The 23,610-nt window shown below is 44.5% G+C and overlaps 1 protein-coding gene across 2 annotated transcripts; it reads right to left on the reverse strand.

Annotated features, from left to right (window-relative positions):
* Positions 1-857: 857 nt before the first annotated feature.
* LOC119172114 (cytochrome P450 3A8) lies at positions 858-23,610 on the reverse strand. Of its 2 annotated transcripts, XM_037423106.2 has the most exons (14): positions 23,407-23,610; positions 22,849-22,945; positions 21,034-21,086; positions 20,831-20,927; positions 18,473-18,589; positions 16,987-17,075; positions 16,112-16,257; positions 15,878-15,993; positions 13,442-13,586; positions 10,249-10,409; positions 8,810-8,901; positions 5,093-5,236; positions 3,501-3,663; positions 858-1,135 (listed from the first exon to the last, which is right to left on the reverse strand). In XM_037423106.2, exons 1-14 carry the CDS (start codon positions 23,469-23,471, stop codon positions 1,052-1,054), a joined length of 1,569 nt encoding a protein of 522 aa, XP_037279003.2. In that variant the 5' UTR covers positions 23,472-23,610; the 3' UTR covers positions 858-1,051. The 2 variants fall into 2 exon arrangements, with proteins under 2 accessions (XP_037279003.2, XP_037279004.2); XM_037423107.2 differs by lacking the exon at positions 18,473-18,589 and having other exon boundaries at positions 23,407-23,609.

Here is a 23,610-nt window from a genome sequence, read left to right on the forward strand (position 1 = left end):
ATATGGACTCTCTCGGCTGGATTTTGCCGCCAGCGTCGCCGTCGATGTCATGCACCGTATATATATATATATATATATATATATATATATATATATATATATATATATATATATATATATATATATATATATATATATATATATATACGCAAAAAAAAACGCCTCGCGGAATCGAACCTGGGACTTCCACGTCGTAAATGCGAGGCGTTAACCACTGACGCTCCGAAGGGTACATCTTGCAACGTTCAAACGGCAAGCTATTTATATCTACCACTTACCGCTGTTGGCGCGCATCTCGGGAGAGGGTGGATCACTCGTGTGTTTTCAGCATTATCAGCAAGATGACGCAACGAGCGTGCGGCTCTCACCTCTCACGCGTACTTTGGCCCGCGGAAAGGAGGGGAGTGAACAATCTCTTTCGCACCCTTATCTGCCGGTGGGGAGGATCATACGTCTTGGCTGGCATTGGGCTTGCACTGGAACGATTCTGTTGTAGTTACGGGGCGCACAAAGGTCACTGCAATCGTTGTACAGCCTCCGTTTGCGAAAAGGGCGCGCTTTTTAGACACAGCAAAGTAACAACAGAGACGCTTATTCGCGTTCATATATACCTGTGAGTACGTTTCGTGCGTCATTTGTGCGTGAGAAACACGGGGCACGTTTTAATCTGCTTGCCATTCTGCGCGTGACCTTCCACTTTGTTGCTATCGCGTTCATTGTTTCGCCTTTGCGGCAAAGCTGTGACTTTTGTTTTTACATTTCTAAATTCTTCGAGTTTCGTAGCCTCATGTTTGACAAGTGTATGCATGCGGTTACTGCGTCGAAACGTTGAAGTGTTTCTGCGTGCTTCAGCGAGATACTCGTTAGAAAATAACTTTATTCAAGACTGTGCCATAATAAAATAAAGAAAACATGATTTTATGTACACAGAAGTTTTCCTTTGAAACGCTATGTACAGGCATCAATGCAATAAGTTATCTTCAACAGCAGTACATACAGATGATACTGTACAATGAAAAGGGAACATCGAGTGCAACATATTGGTCCGACATCATCGCTCGGGCCTTTCCCTGATGCCCACGGTAATGTTTTTGGTATTCAGAATGCCGAGGCCAATGGCAAACTTGAGCGGCACCTGCGAACGACAAAATAAATAAATTAAAAAATAAAAGAAAAAAATTGTAGGAATCATCGACGGTGACTGTCAGCTAATAGATACATTGAGAGAGCTGAATGTAAACATTTGACAGAAGTCTGTCTGGTTGGGTATGAAACTGGGAGCTACGGCAAAACGAGAGAGAGAGAGAGAGAGAGAGTCATTAGCCACCCCGCGAGTGCTTTGAAGACGCCGCTGCTACGTAGCCTCCGCAGTCACCCCTGAGGAAGGAACCATGTCGGTTCCGAAACGTCGGGTTTCTTCAAAACTTTTGGTTGGATTCTAAATCATCTCTCATTGAGAGAGCTACTTGCTTTTCTGATTGAATAGTGCCCATCAAGGCGTATGCAACTAAAGAGGTTTTGCGACGTCTCCAGAGGCGTTGTGAGCTTTCTACACCTCACTTTACTTTTCTAATTCGTCCGGGACGTACAAACCTTTGGCAATAATAACTGTTGGGGTTTTACGTCTGAAAAGCACGATATGATTATGAGAGAAACCGTAGTGGAGGGCACTGGATATTTCGACCGCCTGGGTTGCTTTAACACCTGAATCGAAATACACGGGCCTCTAACATTCTTGCTTGCATAGAAATTGCGGCCACCGTGGCTGAGATTGGATCCAGCGACCTGCGGGTCATAAGTTGAGCGCTATAACAAAAGGGTGGCCTCTGGAGCCTTTTCGCGGCCCAGCAAGAAAGCGTCTGACCGACCGCTAGAGGGCGTGCCCTTCCTCGCTTTTACTCTTTTTTAAAGACATTTGAGCCTCCTCAGGAGAACAATTAACACCAAAGTTTGGCATAAATTTTTCGCAAACAAAAAATTTTATTTCTACAATTTTTCATATCCGCTCTACATAATGTCCCGCTGAGGACGTGTAATGCCCTACAACATAAAACAGTAAAGTATGACTAGAAAGTGTTGTCTTCCTGTATTTTTTCGTGCAAAGAGGCACATTCATGTGCTTTAGATGCGCTGTACATGTATTCCCTTGTAAAAGCATGGATGTGTAGCCCAGTGGTAAAGACACTCGCTTTCGGAATATGGGGTTCAGATTCAAATCCCAGCGTCGGAAAAAACAAAAAAAAATTGTTATTTTTCTTATGCTGCAGGCATTATCGAATCTGACCAACCACTCGTGGCTGCTGAAAGCAGTGCAGTAGCTGGGCCACATGGCCCTACGGGAGTGTCCGCTCTTTATGTGTGTATGTTTCTCTATGCTATAACCGCTAGGCCACTGTGGTGAGTGGACCTACTTTTCACCAAGCGTCGATGTCATGCAATGACATCAGAAACTTCAGTGATCTGTGACGTCATGTGATTATGCTATCACGTGATGTTGATTTTCGAAGACGATAGTCTTTCTTGGGGTACTTCGACGCAAAAACTTTTGTCTGTCTTTCTGTCTGTCTGTACATTTGTCTGTTTGTCCGCCGTAACGATAATCCAAACGGCGCCAAGCGATACTCCTAACGGCAAACCCCATCCGCAGCACCCACCAATATTGCTCAAGTTTCAAGCTTTCGTGCTTGTATGATTGTTAAATAAAAAGCAATTTTTGTGCACATCTGAGGCACCATAACAACACGTCAATATTTTGTATCTGTGCCTTTATACTATAGAGAAGGCACACATAAGTAATTCTAAACACCGTAGCGTTTATCCCGCTACGGTCCCAACGCCTCCGTGGTTCTTATCGTTAGCTTTATCGTGCTTCTTTTCATCTGCTAGCTTCATCTTCAACCATACCTGAAAGCTGAAGGTCACTGCTGCCAATGCGATGCCCCTCAACGCAAGGCAAACATGAAACACCAAAGGCGAAACGCTATAACGTCTGCAATACCGGTATAGTCGTTTGACACGCCTTTCCTCGGCAGGCTCATGTCGCGACGACGTATGCTTCGTTCCTCACTCCATTCCGTTTGCATGTCCCTGCACTCTGCTCATCAAATGTCGATTTGGCTCGGTTTGGGTGCCACGAGAACCACTATGCGTCTTAGCGTTTCAGCTGGCTATTTCTGTGCTTTAGATGCCAACCGTGACGCTATATGCGACCTATGACGTCACCGTTTCTGCTGAAGAGACCGGCTGCGTTGTGAAATCGGCAGCGTATTGGTTTAAATTCAAGGCTAAAATGCTCGTGGTTGTTACATATTTTACCTATACAATCATTATCGCCTGATCTACGTACAAATCTTAGATGGGAACCATAAAATCAATATGCATTTCTGGTAATTAACCTTGAATTTTAACTAGTTTTCAGTCAACACAACCGCAGTCAGCCATATCTCTTCAAAATAACCGACAAATTTCTCCCGTAACGTCCATTGGGAAATTGAACTTACGTCTGTTTTCTCCGTGGGCACGAATTGCACGCTGTGTACAGAATGCAGGAGAGATAACTTGACAGCCTGCAAAGCGAACCGCATTCCGATGCAATTTCGGGGCCCAGCTCCGAAAGGCAGGTAGGAGTACGGACGTATAGAACCGACGTTCTCTTCACTGAATCTGCGGGGAAGAAAACAATCTGATGAACTAACGTGAAGAGCGTTGGGGAACAAGTTATATTTTGTTAGTATAATGACCGTGCACATCTACGCCGAAGCATGATGTCGCCCATTGATTTACAAAGAACCACGACTGCATGCGTTGGTCATGGTATGAAAAACAATAATTGTTTTCTGCAAGGGCGAAGCGATGAACGCGATGTACACGGAGCTGTTTGAATGACAGCTAAATCATTCTAGAAAACACTGGCGCAAATTAACACAGCTACTCCAGGGAAAGAAGTGGTCTCCACCCTGTTTGTCACTACAAGTAAAAAAAAAAGTGCAGTGAGAGAATAGCTGGTGTTTAGGTGTTAGCCGTCTGTTGATCTCTTTCGAGATATCATAGGAGCTACGGTGCCTCTTCGATCACAGTTCACAGTTCTTGAAGGAGAGAGACGCAGCCGCCTTTCCCCCAATGTCCCTTCACGTGCCTTCGCGTGACGGAGACAACTCCGCAGAAATGCTCTTTAGGGTGACACCGCGGGACGCTCCCGCGTGGGGACAGTTAGCCCTAGCCTAAACGCTGCATTGCAGACTCTCTGGACAGACCGATGTTGATGACGATACTCCGAGCTCAGTTTTCGTTCTGTGAGGTATCCACGTAACGTACTCAAAACTAATCTAGAGCTCATTTTATTCGGTGCATTCCTATAGGGTGTACTAGAGGCATTCTGATTCACTTTAGCATTGCTGCACACTTCAGTGAAGTTACTCTGTGAAACACAATTTCACGTGATAGTGAAAACAGAATGAAGAACTGTATGATAACCATAAACTCCCTGGCACTTTGAAAGTCCATGACTGCAGCGGCAATGTGGTGCTCGCGAAACGGACGACAACACAAAAAGAGTATAGGTGTAGCTCGAGCATTCCGGTTAAGCATTCTGCATTTGAATCGCGTTCACTAAGGTCACAGCGCAGCTGACATCCTTCCCATTCTACCACACCATACGTTTGGCTTTTATTAGACCGTCAATGTTCTCGTCTGCTGACCCCAAAGTAGCGAGTTCGATCACTGTCGCATGGGATGCACTCCAACGGAGGCCAAATAACAGAGGACCCTGTGCTATGGTTATGTAGTCTTTCACTGTTGCATTTCATTGTTTGACGCATTATCATCGCTTTTGCCTTTAGGTGGTTGAAGGTGTATTTCCTGGAGTGGAAAAGAAAAAGGTTAGGAAGAAGAATTACGCATTGCAAAATAAATAAATAAATAAATAAATTTATAAATAAGTAACGATAAGTCAGTCACGCATACGCCATGTTTCGCTTCCCCCCCCCCCTTTTCGGAAGGACGAGGGGCTGCTTATTCTTATGTTATTAACACATTTAGTACTTATTACATTTTAGTAAGTATGAACAAAGCCAGCATACACAGAGAGCCTCACCTGTCGGGGTCGAACTTCTCTGGATTTGGAAAGAACTCTGCGTCGTAATGCATGGCGTACACCGGTACTCCTACGACGCAACCCTTGGGTACCCGGATTCCTGTGTCACCAAGGATGTAGTCTTCGAGGGGGGCCCTCTCGAGGCTGGCGGAAAGGAAAGACATCGACATCAAGAAAAAAATCAAATGTTTCAATCTACACATTCATCGTTTACCGCTTCGTTGTTGCTCTTAACTCTTTTGTTACCATGCCTATTCAAATCAATCACCGATAATCGACGCTTTTGGATTGTCAATTTTGGGATGTTAAATTTGTTTCTCGTGCACCCAGCACTTTCTTGTAAGTCCAGTCACTCAACTTTCAGAATCGATTTGAATTTTCTTGTTTTGGTAACACTGTGATTTTTTACAGACCTTTGCGCGAACCAATATGCGTATACATGGAAAAGTGCACAAGGCAGGCGATCTTGTCAGAAGTGCGTGCCCCTCGCGATTGCGCTACAGTAACATTGAAGTTCTGTAATGAAAATACCTTTTGCAAGCCAAGTATTGAATTAAAGTGTAAGCTTCGCAGTTTGATTATGTTGAGCAGTAATAATTGACAGAAATTTGTGCATTCTTTTCAATAGACAGCTCTTCCAAGTAGTCAAAGAAAAGTTGGTCAACAAAAAATATTTACGAAGGTCCGCCGCGTATTTAAAGTGTCAAAGCGGCCTTCTCTGAAAGTTTCCAGCAGCTTTGGTTTTGCTTGCATTGTTATATCAGACCCAGGGTCTCATCAAGTGTCACTAGTCGCTCCTATGACGTCGTCGTCACGTGCGCATGGGTGCGCACCAGCGCTGCAAAACACCTGTGCTGCTCGAAACTGTCTTGCAACCCTTTTTGAATTCAGTGAGGACGAGCTTAGAGTTCGAAGATGACAGCACCTCAGCTTCAGGTTTTGTGGCAGCGATGTTTTGTGCCAGCCTGAGACATCCGCGGCCATTCATGGGTTTATTTTGTTTACTTCCCTAAGTCGTCTGATGATTTGATTGATATGTGGGGTTTAACGACCCAAAACCACCATATGATTATGAGAGACGCCGTAGTGGAGGGCCCCGGAAATTTCGATCACCTTGGGTTCTTTAACGTGCACCCAAATCTGAGCATACGGGCCCACAACATTTCCGCCTCCATCGGAAACGCAGCCGCCGCAGGCGGGACTCGATCCCGTGACCTGCGGGTCAGCAGCCGAGTACCTTAGCCACTAGACCACCGCGGCGGGACTCCTCAAGTCGTCTTCTCGGCCGCGAGTGCGTATAGGTTCTGACATTTGTGCACCATCTTATAGTTACTGTGTTTACGTGCGAGATCCACAAGTCGCTTGGGCGCGGCGTGGTGGCGCCGGCTGCAGAACTTTTCGTCACGACAAGAAGGTCACCACAACACGTCATGGGCCTAACTACAGAGCAGCACGAAACATTTTAGGACCTTGCGCGATATTGTTCTGTTCTTATTTATGATGTGCGAAAATGCAAACAAACATGCTTGGATCCATATATTGGAACGCCAACCTATGCGTAGTGAGGTGGCTCATGGAAAGAGGTGACGCTAGGCGAAATAGTGAAGTTAATTCGACATCTCATTTATAGAGGGATTATTCACATCACGGGTATTCATGTATATTGTAATACCTGGAGGTTTTCATTGCAAGACAACAAACATTTACTAAGAAAAGTGTACGAGATCACTTGTGTCTCACGAAAAATCATGTAATGCTTCACGGCATGACAGGAGCAACGAAGTGACACCTCTGTTTTGATTTTCTTTGTCCAGGGAAGAGAAACATTTTGTACAACATTCATAATTTTTATACTGTGTTTGGGTCAATTATCTACAAAGCTTATATTCTGATTTTTCTTTGTTTGGAATATGTATGCACATAATGTTTTTTTTGTTAGACTGTTTGCCAGCTGCCACCAAAAGAAATCCACATTTTTCACATTTTTACTTAATCTAAAATATTTTTGTTGCTCTACGATGCATATTTTTTTTGAAAGAGCATTTCAATGTACAAAGGTTGGTATGCTGCAATGCGTACTGCAGTACTTTTCAAAACTGGCAAAAACGACCTTCCCCGGACATATGAAGAACAACCACTTTCGCGCGGTAACGAAAGAGTGCGGTGATTGAATTTAGGGCTTCAAAGAACCAGTAATTTTGAAGACAAAAATTTGAGAGAGAGAAATGACTACACACTACTACGATGTTAACATGCGGCCGCGAAAGCTTTGTGAATATGAAAGGTATACACAGTTTAGAACAGCCCGCTTTGGCAAATTTTCGTTTCTCGCTCGGCCTTCCCAATTTCCTCAGCAACGAAGAGGGGTATACGTAGCTCTTCACCGTGACGACGCCAACTTCGGCAGCGTTATAAAACGTCAGAAATTGCATCTACGACATGCAGCCAACGATCGAGCAAGGCTTTCCCCACCTGTCACTTGTCTCATTGCGGGCTGCAGGGGTAAAGCGCGGTAAGAGCGGTGTGATGCACTGGTGGAGTATGCACCCTTGCATTGGCGGAAAAATTGTGAAACAACTCTTCACCTCGGATGCTTTAATTCGGGCAATAGCGCTGGTTTCGGTAGTCTAGGACTCTACCACAGCAGCAGAAACACACAAGAATATGGAATGATGCAGACTGTGTTGTCGACATAGCCAGAAGTGCATCACCACGAGGCCGAGGCACCGTTCCCTATAGTGTGAAGGACCAATCGACAAAGTCAGTGTGTGAAATATTGCCCTTAGGCAACATTGCACCACTTCGCGTATGAAGGGGATCGGACGGACGCTGGTGCGGGGCGCAGGCATTGTCTCTCGAAATGAAGCGACTGCGCTGAGCGCAGTCGCCTGGATAAAATTCACAAAATGCGATTGTCGTGGCCTTCTGCAATAATTAGAGAGTTTAGCAGGAGGGGAAAAAATCAAACATATGTTTCTATCAAGGCCCGAGAGCAGAAATGACCAGATACAAAAATAATAAAATAAATAAACAATAGGTGCGATTATGCACGCACTCCATACTCGCCAAACCAACGACTTAAAAAAAATTGTCAGTATTCTTTTAGTGTATATAGACGATACCTTGGTGACGGTTGCAATGTACTATCCACGTCAAATGAAACCCGAACTGCGGCAGGCCTTAGCGTTGGTATAGTATATGCTATACGCCCCGGTTATCAGGTTATCACCATTGACAGGCACGCGCATGCCCCCCCCCCCCCCCCCCCACCCTCCACTGGTGGTCTAGTGGCCAAGGTACTCGGCTGCTGACCCGCAGGTCGCGGGATCGAATCCCGGCTGCGGTGGCTGCATTTTCGATGGAGGCGGAAATGTTGTAGGCCCGTGTGGTCAGATTTGGGTGCACGTTAAAGAACCCCAGGTGGTCGAAATTTCCGGAGCCCTCCACTACGGCGTCTCTCATAATCATATGGTGGTTTTGGGACGCTAAACGCCACAAATCAATCATCAACAGGCGCGCGCATCCTGTTCGGCAGCTCTGCGTATCGTTCGTGCCTGTTCATGGTGATACGTGGACCACGCGCACTATACCATCACAAAGGCTTTCCCTTGCTCGGGTTTCGTTTGACGTGGATAGTATACGTGTCCTAATTTTAAAATTGCTACGACAACTCTGAGAACTGCACCTATCTGTGCACGGCTGCTGAGTAGAACTTACCGTGGAGCCGGTGGATACATCCGCAAGGTCTCGGACACAACGCAGTGTAAGTACGGCAACTTGGAAATCGCGACGAGGCTCGGCTCCTTTCCCTGTAAGCATAAGTGGACGATGCTTGTATATTCGACGACAACTACATTTCTTTTCACGTAACGCTCGAACTGACGAAAAAAATGACCAGAAATACCGGCCCTGCTCGAATATACTAACAGATCAATGCACGCGTTAATCGCTTACAAGAACGCGCGTACACTCGGCACTGGTTTTAATAGCCGGTAATTCACGTAATACGAACAATGAATTAGAATATGTCAACAAAATCACGCATGAGGGGCGAGCACCTGCGTCATTGAACATATCTGACGTACAAACTCGTCCAATGTCGTACACCCATCACTGTAGTAATTGGTGGACTCATAGTGTAGTCTGTTGGACCAATAGAACATTGTTCGGTGATACTTGTGCATATTGCAAACAGCACAACGTCCATGTTCACTTTTAACACTAAGAAAAAAAATTAAATTTGCACAAGGTATAGTTGAGGTGCTACTACGCGCTGTGTCGTTATATTTATTATACCGGAGTCTGCGACAGACGATATTAAACCGATAAGTCTATTCCTGCCGGTAGGAATAAATACAGTTGAATCAGCACACACGTTTCACCTTCGAGCTCAGTCAACGCCGATTTCTACCTCTTCGTCCTATATATAGCACATGCGTCGCCATAGCAACGCACTTTGTAGATATGTTCGCCTCTCCCACACACCCCTCCGCCGGTCGGCAAGAACAGCATGCTTTCCGTGGTAGTTGCCGCTACCGCTAGAGATGCATTGGCTAGACAAGCCTCGTTTGACCGCATTCAAACACGGGATTTCGTCATGTTCAGATTCAACTTTAATGGCGAAGCACGCGAACAGATCGCTTAATCTCATTTCTCTTCGATTAGGTCAAAACATAGTCAACATCAGGTCACCCATGTTGTGCGGGATGTTAGCGCGGCTGGAAATCAGCAAGAGAAAAGCGAGTATGGTGCATCTCTGAAGGACAAGCAACAACTAACTTTATTTCAGCGACTGTGCGGCTCGATCGTGCACCCTCGCGCCAGTTCCCTTTCCCCGCACGCAATGCGATAAGCTATCACGGAAAAGATGGGAAAGGTTGTCTGGCGGCGGCTGGGCGACCGTGAGGCCGCCAAAGCATCAAAAAATTTGTGGAATGCGTGTTCTCCGTGAAGCCGCATTTAAGTTCAGCTTTAATGTCAATTGAGCAAAACGGTGCTGCACCGCGTGGTTTCTGCAGCCATGTTCTGGTGCTATCGCGGAGCGGAGATAGCACGGATAGCAAGGTAAGCAATATAACCCTTCTTCTAATGTGGCTTGTCTCCAAGATAAATGTCACCGAGTGCATGTTGTGTAAAGTTTAATCAGTGGTACTTACATGCGTAGCAAAGCATTCGTCCGCTTCATTGCGAAGCTTGGCCTGTACATCGGGGTTCAGCGCTAAGGAGTAAATGGCGAACGCGATGACAGAAGACGTCGTGTCTTGACCAGCAAGGAAGAAGAGCACGCATTGAGCCAGTGCTTCATCTTCAGACAATGCTAGAAAGAGAACAAGAAAAAATGTAATCTTTTCCATCAGCAGTGAACAATGCTTTACTGGCATGAGCACCGGATGAAGCTCTTGCTTTTCGTCTCAGCATATCCATTCGAACATTTACTTCTGGTTTTAGTTCTCCTAAAAATATATATTGATGGTCCTGCTCCAAGTTGAGAGTTATATTCAATACATGTGATATAAAAGCATAACGTAAATAGGGGTCCAACACCTTGGTAAGTAAAAAACTTTACTTAAGCTCTAACGAGGAATCACTGGCCAGGGCTGTACCTCCAGGAGCCATCGTCCGCGGAGCATCGTGCGATGTCCTTGGCGATAGCTCTGGCTCGCTGGGCAGCCCAGATTTGGTCCTCTGCATATGGGCCATAGAGTAACATAGTAAACGTATGTTACTCTATGTGTGGGCAGGGGAGGGCGGCTCGCCACCGCTCAGCCAGGATACTTTTGTTTTAAAATATACGCATCTCCATGAAGTGAATCGTGACAAGTGGTCAAAGCACAGGGGGTCGCTCTCCGGTTGCTAGATTACGATTATGTATGCTTAAATAAATTAAGCGATTTAGAGTACAAGGTACTCTACTATGGGAGAGCTTAATGCCGTCCCGTTGACAAAGTGGCAGTCTTATTCGATCTACACCTTTAACGCAACGACTTACTCCGCTGTTAAATTTGAAAGAACGTCGAATTGGTACAGCTGTTTTGCCTTTTTTACGATGTTATGGTCTCTTATTGTGTTCTGGTTAACACCCCTTTATTTTGTTCTTGTTAGCCTTTTGTTATGTGATGTACTTTAATTGATTGATTGTAAACTATTGACGTTCTTGCGTCATTTGGACCTTTTAGTTTGCTTGCTCAGGCTAACAAACAGTCTTGTGGTAACCTTTTTGTTGTTCACAGATGTTTCAGTTTGTTCACATGCACTTGCGCTAAGTCTGCTGTAGACGCCGCGGGTGGCCTTTCATCGACGGAGGAACAATGTGCAATTTTTAGGTGCTTTGCCCTTAATAATGGCAGCATATCCACGGAGTGAATGATGGAGAGTGGGGCGAAGCTTCCGTCCGTCCATTCGTTCTTGCTTCCGTCTGTCCATGCATCTCTCTGTGTGTCCGTTCATCCATCTATTCAACACTCCAAGTACCACCATCTCGCATCTTTTTATCATATATTCCCGATATAGAAGCACCGCCATCCAGCGGATATTCCAAGGACTAAACGAGAGGTGGCACACGCACACTTTCTTATGGCTTGCGCTTCGTGTCTACTTCCCACCTTTAACCACCTCGACTTCATGGTATATACTAATTCACTGTATTCGTGGCACTGCGGCCCAACGCTCGCTAAACCTTTCTAAAACCTAGGAGGTTACGCCCAGCGAGTATAACGTAGCAACCCTTGTTTGTCAGATAGTGCTCAATGTACATGCCAATGGCTGCTAATGGGGAATGAGAGACAGGAGAATTCGGCTTTTGCTTTCTTACTGCTTGCGCTTCGTGTCTACTTCCCACCTTTAACCACCTTGAGTTCGTGGCATATACTGCTTCACTGTATTCATGGCACTGCGGCTCAACGCTCGCTGAACCTTTCTAAAACCAAGGAGGTTACGCCCAGCGAGTATAACCTAGTAATCCTTTCTTGTCAGATAGTGTTCAATGTACATGCCAATGGCTGCTAATGAGGAATGAGAGACAGGAGAAATCGGCTTTTAGTGAACGCGCACGCTACAATTTTTTTATTGTTCAACAGCGCACAGGAGAAATCTCCCACTGGCACCACCTTGCAGGTCCAAACGTAAGACTGGTTACACACTACGACTACGACTACGAGGGACGAGTGGGTGCCGCTGTAAGAAGCTTCGCTCCTAAAAACTGGGTTGCTAGCACTGCAACCACAAGTGACGTTTCACGAACATTAGGGTCTATTTAAAAATAGTTCCGAGACCTGGTGTGGCTCTGTGGTAGAATGCTTGAGTGCCGCACAGAATGCTTGGGTTCCATTCCTCCTGGGACCCTGACATTTATTCTCTGCATTAGTTGATACAACATTGTTGATGTCAGGTTTTTTTTAACGCTCACACGTTAAAATTGCGCATGTGTGTTCTCGTCATTCCTGGGTAGATATTAAGCTTCATTCACCTGTGGCACGTATACACGCATACCAGTGGCACTTACCACCCGCGGGTATGTGCCACTGTCTGGCGGGAAATTTTTGACGACGTACGTGACGGGATTGGGACTTTATTTGTGTGTTGACCAGCGTGTCATATTCGTCAAAGCATCTTACCTGCACCTACTAATTTTGGTGCATGACAAGTTAAGGGGGTGATCACCAGAGCACCCAAATATAAGCAGATAGATAGATAGATAGATAGATAGATAGATAGATAGATAGATAGATAGATAGATAGATAGATAGATAGATAGATAGATAGATAGATAGATAGATAGATAGATAGATAGATAGATAGATAGATAGATAGATAGATAGATAGATAGATAGATAGATAGATAGATAGATAGATAGATAGATAGATAGATAGATAGATAGATAGATAGATATGCAAATGGACGCCAAAAGTGCTTGCAGTACGCAAATAGATGTTTCGCATTTAGAATTGAACTTGTCTTATACCGAACGCATCTAGAAGCCTGTGCTTGTGAGCAGATGACCAGTCCGACGAGATCAGGAATATCTGAGCGTTCCGTTCAGCCACTGTCTTGTTTCGACAGCAAAATAGTCTGCATTGTACTTGTCTCTGATGCTGTCTTCACGAAGCTGTCCATTTTCCCGACTAGTAAGAATTGCTGTCTGCTTATCTGTCTATTTAGCCACCTGTGGTAAGAATTGGAACCACAGCCTAAGCTAAGAATTATGTTCGTCTTGGCACTTTTGTGTCCCTGGTTTAGTGGCACTAATCAAGTGGGGACCAAACCCGCATCAGCACCGAAAATTCTATTGTTACTACTTTGTACGCCTTATAGAACTTGGGCTTACGCATTTCTACAGTTGAAGCACTCACCCTTTGAAACGCAATTGATGTCGTTCTTGATGTCCGAGACGAGGTTGAACATTTCCGAGGACTCTTTGCCGGTATTAGATTCGGAACTTTCCTGTAGGGCGCCCTCGCGGGCGTCCATCATGAGCTGAAGAAAGTCTTCCTGGCGCTAGAAGAATGAATAATAAAGAAACAATAGGTAAAATATGGTGACAGTTAACTTGAAACACCGTCCTTCTGAATGTTTATGACATTTGCAGCGCATTATTCAGTTTCCGAAGGCCGTTGAATAAAATTTTAAGGCTTGAAGCTCTAGTGTATCCCTCTGACCAAAAAAAAAAATTCAGGGGTGAAAGGGAAAATATCCACTGGCGTGAGATTAATAATCTCTCTTTTATATGAGAGCAATTGGATTGGATTGCAAGAGTTAACAAAAAAAATGAAGTGGTCTATTTCGCCAGATCGGATATAAATGTAGTTAAGCATCATAAAAAAAATTACCAGATCCCACGTACACTGGGAATCGATGATATGCTAGGCATAAATGAAAATTGTTGATATGTCACTTTAAAATCAGCACAACGTTACGAGGTGGAGGTAAATTAGGCCGTACATGACTTCCGTGTCATGATTATCATGTTTGGATGTGTTATTTACCTTCGTAATTTATTCACGTCACGTGATAACAAATTTAGTATATGTGGAGCTAGCGAAATGACCGTAAGCACGCTATGAGCGTGGAATGTTGTCATGTTCTTACATGACAAGCGTGTAAGGATTGTCATGTTTGCACCAGTCATATATTTCGTCAATCATTGACGTCACGTAACATTAAATTTGGTGTATCTGGAGCTAGCAAAACGGCTGCGAGCGCATCATGAAGGACCCAATATACTCCAATGTAGCGTTGACGCGCATGCACGCTGGGCACAGCGATGCTACGTTAGCAAAACGCGAGCACCCTATAGTCTGACGCCAGGCGCGACCAGCGTCCGTCGGCGCGGCCCGACGGCAACCAGCGCGAAATGCGACATGCTGCATTTCGTGCTGATGTCATAGAGTCGGATTACTCCATGCCTATGCGTTACCCAGACAACACAGCGTTTCCCTCTTTTCGTGACGGAAGGACGCCGGATGCGCTGAAATGCGCATGCGTCAAAGCAGAGCAGTGCGGCGCGCGCCTGCGAGTATCTGGCAGGACCAACGCCTGGCATAACAACGCCGGCAAGCCCGTGCCCCACGTTTTGTCGAAACGTATTGGCGCCTTGACCGTGGCATGTAGTCATGTTCTCTGCGACACGCATCTCATGATAATTGTGTTCGCACCAGTCACATACCTTTGCCATCCATTGGCGTCACGTAATACTGAATGTGGCATATGTGAAGCTAGCGAAACGGCCGCCAGCGCATCATGACCGTGGCATGTAGTCATGTTGTTCCATGACACGCATATCATGATTTCCATGTTAGGGCCTGTCGCTTGTGTTCGCCATGCAATCATGTCATGCCATACCAGTTTTGCAACATGCCATGTGAACGAAACCACCGCAAGAGCTGCAGGACCATGAAATGTAAATCACGAAATTCATGACATACGTGTCATGACTTTCATGTTATGACTAGTCGAATATGTTCTTCATACAGTTGTGTTATGCCATACCAAGTTTGGTATCGATACCATTATCGAAACGACCAGGAGAGCTAAAAGCCGTAGGTGGCTTCAGATAGATAGATAGATAGATAGATAGATAGATAGATAGATAGATAGATAGATAGATAGATAGATAGATAGATAGATAGATAGATAGATAGATAGATAGATAGATAGATAGATAGATAGATAGATAGATAGATAGATAGATAGATAGATAGATACGCTCGAATTCGCCGATGTTCGCTAAGAAACGCTTCGCATTTAATTGACTTCTTTATTAAAATTGCCCAAGAAGTGACGCTGTTTCTCAATCATTACGAGACCAAATTGCTGTATGGACTACCGCTATAGAGCTAATAGCCTTGAATGCAATTTTCGATTATTCTACTATAAAGGCCTAGTTCAAGAAAATTTAGGCAACAACCGAGTAGGTCTTGAAATGCATAAAATAATACCCGTGAGATTTGATCTGTAAGTGATGTGCACACTTTCATTTTTCCATCTTTTAAGTGCCACGTGGGCATATTTTTGTCTTTAACACTTAGAGTGTGAATCACTCGTCGTGACCAGCCTGCAGCTTCCTCCCTTCAAGTTGTTTCACTTGTTCGTATAATCCGGCATTTCATGCAACCACGATAGTGAACTATGCGATCTGTGGAACTGGCTCGCTAGCCGCAAAAACAAACAAAAAAAAACACTTTCGTACGTGAAGTATCGTCAAATCAGTTCCAGTTTCTAAGTGAGATGACATGGCATTCTCTAACACTTTCACAACTAATTCAGTACGGCAAGCAAGCTCTACTTACGCATTCTTTTTGCTTTCTCTTTTGAATAATGCTCAGCGAAACGTCCTTGAAGTACTGGAACGCATCTGAGTTGAGCGGCTTTATTTTCAGGACCTTCATTAAGCCAGGGAACAGAACTGTAAGAGAAACGCGCACACATGCGGGTATGCGTTGACGTTAGCACTTTCCTTCTTACACTGTCCTTAAAACAGTTAAATTGTAATGAAAAAAAAGTTTGAAAGGTCAAGTGCTTACAGAACAGCACGAGAGGAAGAGTAATTCCACCGGAGAACGCTTTTCTTGCTTTTGCCACGAATTCATTGGTCGCGTCGCTGTGAGAGTCCAGCTTTGTGCCGAATGCGCACCTCGCAATGACATCCAGGGCGTAATGGCTGTAAAACCTGCAGTGTGACAACACTTAGCGAAACTGCACAGCTTTAGAACGCACTAATTGTTTACGTCACGAATATGCTGCCCTTTTGCAGATTAAAAAAAAAAACTGGAGACAACTTTAACGGTAGAAGCAGAGGCTGGAAGGATATAGCTCAAGTTTCAGCGCAGTTGTATACCTCAGCATTTCATTAAAACAGCGGCAATGTGTGTTTTTTAATGTTTATGTCTGAGAAGACTGCCGTCTTTTAAAAAAGATATCAAGCAAAGGACGTGCATGTTTATATCATGAAAGGTATAAATAACATGACCATTGATATCTTTACTGCTTCGCAGTGTGGTTGAATAAATTGCACTTGTTCCTATGAAACGCCACATGCGAAGATTATTATTTGGTGTGTTGGTAAAGGAATGCTTTTGCATGAACTTCGATTCTTCAATATTCTGAGGTGCGTAATGTGTTTAGAAGAAATGTTCCAAGATCCAGAGTACGATGTACTTTACCACGTGGAGAACAATGCGCTGGCCCGGTTTCGCATCCCGGAGAGTTCACGTGTACTCTTATCTCTCACAGAAGTTAGGACGAAGTGATTAGCATGACGCAGTAAATGTGCGGTCAATGGTTATTGCGAACTGTAGTAAGCCGCTTAGTCAGCTGATCCTCGTTATATGAATTATGGAAGTGATATTCAATGTTGAAACACTATTTAAACATCCGACAACACATTTGCTTCACTTACTCCTTGACGCAAATGTCTTTTTTCTGCTGAGCAGCGTTCTTGAGGTGCCCCGCCGTTATTTCGGCGCAAGCTTGGATCATTTCGTTCATCTGAAACAAAAGTAATTTTGTTTAGCCGTCTAAATGAAAATAAAAAAAATAATAAGAATATCTGCCGTGTTACGTCCCAAACCTATAATATTAAGAGACGCCGAAGTAGAGTGCTCCGGAAATTTTGATCATCTGCTGTTCTTTAACGTGCACCTAATTAAGTACTTGGTTCACGGCACATGGTATGAAGCAACTGCGCGCACAGTCTCGAGAATGCTATTTCTGCAGCCATCATGCGATTGTGTGTAGGCCCGCTAGAACATTCTAGCACACGACACTGGGCAAACCTATATACATATATATATATATATATATATATATATATATATATATATATATATATATATATCATGCTTTTGTGAGGCACTGCCGTAATAAAAGAAAGGTGAGGGGGAGGTGAAGTCTGGTGGCCACGTGATCAAGAATCTGTTGTGCTCGCTCGAGAACAAGAGCGATGACTTTACGAATTTTGCTCTCACTGGCAATTTTGTCTGAATCTAAATATGCAAGTCTCGGTTACGGAAGAACGGTCGGATTATTACCGTTCGTAAGCTTAGGCAATTCGATGTTGCGTGATGTATCGAGTACGTTTCTTCCTATGTATGGTTTGCCCTTTTCCTCTTTACAAATAGCTGTGAGACATACCTGTTCGATATCTTATCGCTCTTACTGTCTTTTTGTGGGCGTGCGTATGTGTTTTGATGCGAGGGGGGGGGGAAGAAGTTTAAGTCTATACCTACGTCAGTTTGACAACTGAACAATTGCCACTGCAACTCGACTGTGTATAATGCATTTAACGCGCTGAATGCAAGGGCATTTGCATCAAACACTCTTGGCCTTAATACGCGAAACATAATCCTTTATTTTATTGACCTTATGCCGTAGTAAATACTGGCGCATACAAAAGATCGTAAGGCTCATTCAGAATCGCAATGCGTAGCGATTACAACAGGCAAAAGAGGGAGTCTTACATACACACGGAGCGTCACTTCCAACAATATTCATTGCAAAAGAACTACAGAGCGCACATTAACCATGAGGTTGTTGTGACTGATGATCAATGCTCTGTCCCATTCAACTAAAGCAACTTCTTTGGTGATAATGAGATTGTCGCCACTATCGACACTGTGTCATCGCGCCTTAACCTTCAAAATACGCTGAGCCAACACATCTCTGTATAGTCTCCCATTAATACATGGACAAGACGATTTGTTACCTTCATTCCGCCACTATATCTTAATCGCTGAGCCCCGGCCACCCTTCGGTGGCTAAAATTAAAACCTGCAGAGTTTCGCTGAACAATGACAAGTGCTGAGATAAGATAGGGTGAGGGGTAAAATGTTTGGTTTGGCAGGAGACTTATTCGTCGCCGTCCTTCGCGCATATCTTATACTCACTCTTCGAAGTTTCCCCGTGGTGAATGCCGGACTCGCCGATGGTCTTATCTTTCGCCACCGTTCCACGGGGGCGATGGACATCATGTTGTCGAGAAGTGGGTCGAAGAACTTCAGTTGCTGTAGTAAACAGGCGTGCAAAAGGCAACGGTAGGTTAGAAATCACTGCCTGTCAACTGTTTTTGTCTAGTGAGTCACAAAACATATCACACATGGCTATTTTGATTGGTTGGAATTGATTCGTGATTAAGAAGCGCAAAAGAAAACGCGTGGACAAAGCAGGGAAAAGTTGTCAACTAACAGTAGTCACTCCTCAGTTGACACTTCAATAAATGCTGATGGATTGATTGATATGTAAGGTTTAACGTCCCAAAACCACAATATGATTGTGAGAGACGCCGTAGTGGAGGGCTCCGGAAATTTTAACCACCTGGGGTTCTTTAACGTGCACCCAAATCTGAGCACATGGGCTTACAACATTTCCGCCTCCATCGGAATGGCAGCCGGCGCAGCCGGGATTTGATTCAGCGACCTGCGGGTCAGCAGCCTAGTACCTTAGCCACTAGACCACCGCGGCGGGGCACTTCATTAGATGTGACACTGCCTCTGCGCGAAGCAAAGAATGCACACAAGAAATGGTCAGCCCGTGTGTATTTTCTGCTTTGCTTTTTCGCGTTTCTCATCTTGAACAATGCATATCGACACAATCCGTGACGCTATTTGCTGGCGCAGTTATCTCCGATTCCGTGCATATACTATACGAAAGATCAAGCGATGAAATATGCGGATACCTGGTGGCAAGCTGCCGTTGTAAAAAAAATGTATTATTGAATAACGAATAATAACATCTGCCATTTTACGTCCCAAAACTACGATATCATTATGAGGCACACTGCAGTGTAGGGCTCTGGAATCTTCGACCACCCGATGTTCTTTAATGTGCACTGACATCTCACAGTACACGGGTGTCTAGCATCACGCCTCCACCAAAATGGGACCGCCGGGATCGAATCCGCAACCTTCTGGTCGGCAGCCGAGCACCACAACCACTACGCCATCGTGGTGGTCTTAGTTAATATTTAGAAACGTTGTGCCATTGTATTGATGCCCTGGGTGCTTTATTGTTTGTTTGTGCTCTCAGCATTAATATTCCTGTTTTTTCTGTCTATATTACTTGTACCATACGTTCATTCATTGTCTGTTGACCACTGGCAAGCATAAATATTATCAATACACATAAATAAACAAGTGATCATTTAGATAAATAAATAACAAATAAATGAATAAATTGCGAAGAAGATGATGTGCTTCCGTCGAGCAGCACGACAAGGCCCGGCGGAAAGTATCGAGAAAATTCGCCTTATACTCGGCCAATGCCCTCTAGCGAATATGAACCATGTTCAGACAACAACAACAACAACAACAACAACAACAACAACAACAACAACAACAACAACAACAACAACAACAACAACAACAACAACAACAACAGCAGCAACAACAACAGCAACAACAACAACAACAACAACAACAACAACAGCAAGGCCCAGATCGTGCTTCGGTTTGCTGCTGTGCTGGCCTCTGGACGGTTCTTCACGCTGCCTCGCCGCAGACAACTATAACGTCCTTAGACGACCAATAAACCGCTTCACATTCGAGCGAGCCGGGCGTGGCCATGTTGCTCGCTGGAGGCGCGTCTTCTTCACGAAATGAATTAATAAATAATCGAAAAAGCACACTATCTATAAGTGAAGACAGGAGGAACGAACAAGACACCATCGGCACCCGTGATGTCCTCTTCTTTTTTTTTGCTTTCTGTTGTGACTCATTCCCACTGTGGGGGATTGGCCGAAACTGAGCGGTCTTCGCGTGATGCCTTGCTGGCTCCTTTCGCCTGTTCACACTTTTTTCTTCGTGATGTGTTTACCTAATTGAAGCAACATGCTCGCACAATATTCCTATTAAAGTCTATATCGGCTATGTCATCGCTACTCCGGACATGCTGTTAGAATGTTGAAATATCGCATTTTATAGCGCTTTGTTGCAAGGGGATAGGAAAGAGAAGCGAAGATTAGGAGGACTGATCTTAGCGTTATGAACAGGGATATAAGGGGATAGAATAGAGATAAAGAGATGAGGATTATACGAGGACAAGGAGAAGAACAAATGTGGGAACGATAAAAAAGCAAAAAAAAACAGAATACGAAGAGGGAGTATGAACAAAGAACTCAATCTGCGTTCGCCAGATGGTGCTTGTTAGCTCTGCTGTTTCATAAAGTTTTACAGACGAGGAAGTGGCTTTAATTTTCCTTCCTTTTTCCAATTCAGGGTATGCGCGTACAATAAATGCTTTATACTTACCCGTCGATTACTCAGCAATGGAAAGTCCTTCACGAGCACTTGCTTCACGAGTTCTGGCTCACCGACGAGAAGAGTTGGTTGCGATCCCTCGTAGATGCTGGTAACAATAAAACGTGAAGTGTCAGCTTTGTAAAAGTCGTCTGTTTCGCCTTCAGCAATTTAAAATTGTACGAAGTTTAGCGAGGATGACGTGTAGCACTCACCCAAAAACTCTACCGAACTTCTGGTAACGCCTAGTGTCGTTCTCGTGAAAGGGCTAAGAAAGAACAAACAAAGGAAGGCGTTGAAGTAGGTAGGTACAAACAGGCGCAGTTAGGGCCATTTCAACAGACAAGTTCTCCTTTGGGCCTCGTACAATGACTTACGGAAACGAGCTTGATTACAGTGTATTTGTAGGTTGTGAGTCACCTGAAGTTTCCCAGCGTTGTTTGGGGCTGATTTGTAAGTAATATTTTACATAATATTTTGTATATTGTGCTCTTCGACCATTTGCGTTTTCCGACAGGTTTGCAATGATAAATTATCTGTTAACTTGAATATAAGCGATGATATAGTACATGCGCGAACTACCATATGATCATGAGGTACGCCGCAGCAAAGGATTATTCGGATATGATGAAAGCCGAACATGGGGACTAATAAATGCGCTTAAATTGAAGTACAGAAGTGTGTATACATATTTTCTCAGCTGAAACACCGGGCTTGGGAGCAGCTGCTTACACGTTAGCTGCATACTTTTCCGATGTTAACCTAGTGAACCAACCTATATATTAGGTCGCAACAAAATTATGGCATATAGTCTGATTGATGCGAAGTAAACTTGACGACGTAAGATTATTAGATATAAACTGCGAAGCAGGAGTGTAAAGCGGCCGCATCCATGAGGTAATTTTCGATCGCGACTTTTCTTTCATGAAGGTACTCGGAACAATAAGTCGCATCACATGTTGAGGCATGCATTCAATAGGCACGTCGTGCAGATCACACGCAGCGTAAGCTTCAGCGCTCGGACAACTTTGGATAACTTGTGTGCGAGGAAGTTAGTTTTGCTCGGAAGGGAGCGATGCGATTGAAATTGTGTTATCAATGCTCATTCACCCATAATAAACGAATAGCAAACTTAAGCTACCTAACATTAAATGCTGAGTGCTTCCCAGAAACAACTGAGTTGTCTCAGAATACTAATCATAGATATTGATGTAAGCGCGTGTAACAACTAATAATATCCTAGCTCTTTTTACAATGTCAAGCACGTATCAATACATCAGAACACAAAGCGATATTTGGAGCCGAGAAACTTGTAACTTCTCGTTTTCTAACCCAGCTCTGCAGGAACTCACAGAAGCTCCCTGCATGTGTTGAGGTGACCGCGCGAGCACCTTTCAGTCTGTGGACACGCCTCTCTCCACTTCCTACACACCATCATTCTTGCTCCCAGCCACGAGCTCCTTCATAGAGGAGGTCGTGCTTCCCGCCCACCTACATCGCCCGCTGCCCTTCCTACCCTGCAGTTCAGGGTTGTTAAATTCGGCCACTGTATAGACACATGCAGCGTGTACGTTCTACCCACGTATACGTTCATTTACACGTGTGGCTTTCGCTGAGGCCGCCAGAGCTGAGACCACTTCCCAATGACGGAGGCGAAAAGGGGGTAGGGGGAGGGCTATGTTTGCTGTCCCGCTCGCTGGCTATGCCACTGACACTATCTCCTTATATATATTGGCGAAAGCGTTTTATGTCCCGCTAATAATTTGTCGAAATATTGTGAACCGCCCATTACAAGCGGTCTGAGACTATGCGAAGTTCCAGCAGACTGACTGCACGCTCTCTATATCTTCAAGTACAGTCAGTGCATAACCTGCCTCAGTCAATTGTTATTGTTATAAAAGTGCATTTAAATGTAAAATTCCAGCAGAGCGATGACGAATGAACGACGTATCATGTCATGATGTTACCGAATCCAACTAACCAAATGCGTAGGTGGTGCATCTTGAACAACAACAGTATAATGAGCTCACCCGTAAGAGAAGCCTCATCGCCGGCCCGAAAATCAAGGAGAAATCTTCCTGGGGAACGTTTTGCTTCTTCCAGTAGTTTCGGTTCCTGCCAACGTACCTGGCAATAAAGGAAGTTTCTCGTGAATTGGCACGAACTACACATGGTGTTAAGGACACTTAGTCTGTTGTATAACACTCCGTGCATTTTGTGCCCGCGCTTCTTTTGCTTACGAGGAATGAACATCTTCGTCAAAATGAAGGCGTATTGTTGAGTCAGTGCAAGCCAGACTCAACGCAAGACAGGAGTGAGTTTTGAAATTAATACTTCCGATAGTTACGTCATCGCTGCTACGTGATGAATGTTCAACTTCAGGGCAACTTTTCAAATAGAGATGACGACAAAAAGTGATATCACAAGAAAACCAACAGGAACCAAAACAACAACAACAACAACAACAACAACAACAACTATTAGTACTACCACTGTTATTGTTACTACTGTTACTTCTACTAACAATAGTGCTGATACAACCACAGCGACACATAGCTGGGAGAGGGGAGGAGCCGGAAGAGACTTACAAGTATAGCAGAATGAACGCAGTTGCCGCAAGCAGCAGCCAGTCGGGTAGACCGATCAGCTCCATCGCGTCGTCCTGCGGAGTATCGAGTACTTTCGAGGTTGACTCCACGACCTGACTCGGACGCAAGAGCAACTCAAACAAGGAAGGACGCGCTATTCCGTATGACTGCGAAGCACCGTTTGCGAAGCGCCCCCTCAAAACG

Source organism: Rhipicephalus microplus, chromosome 4 (genome assembly GCF_043290135.1).
Source record: "Rhipicephalus microplus isolate Deutch F79 chromosome 4, USDA_Rmic, whole genome shotgun sequence".
In the NCBI taxonomy this organism is placed as follows: domain Eukaryota; kingdom Metazoa; phylum Arthropoda; class Arachnida; order Ixodida; family Ixodidae; genus Rhipicephalus; species Rhipicephalus microplus.

Excerpts from the sequence above, each read along its gene's own strand:
- LOC119172114 (XM_037423106.2), bottom strand. The coding sequence starts at position 23,471 with ATGGAGCTGATCGGTCTACCCGACTGGCTGCTGCTTGCGGCAACTGCG. Across the intron at positions 13,587-15,877 it reads AGAGAAAGCAAAAAGAATGC|CGCCAGGAAGACTTTCTTCA; the intron begins GTAAGTAGAGCT and ends TCATTCTTCTAG. Across the intron at positions 1,136-3,500 it reads TGCCCACGGAGAAAACAGAC|GTGCCGCTCAAGTTTGCCAT; the intron begins GTAAGTTCAATT and ends TGTCGTTCGCAG.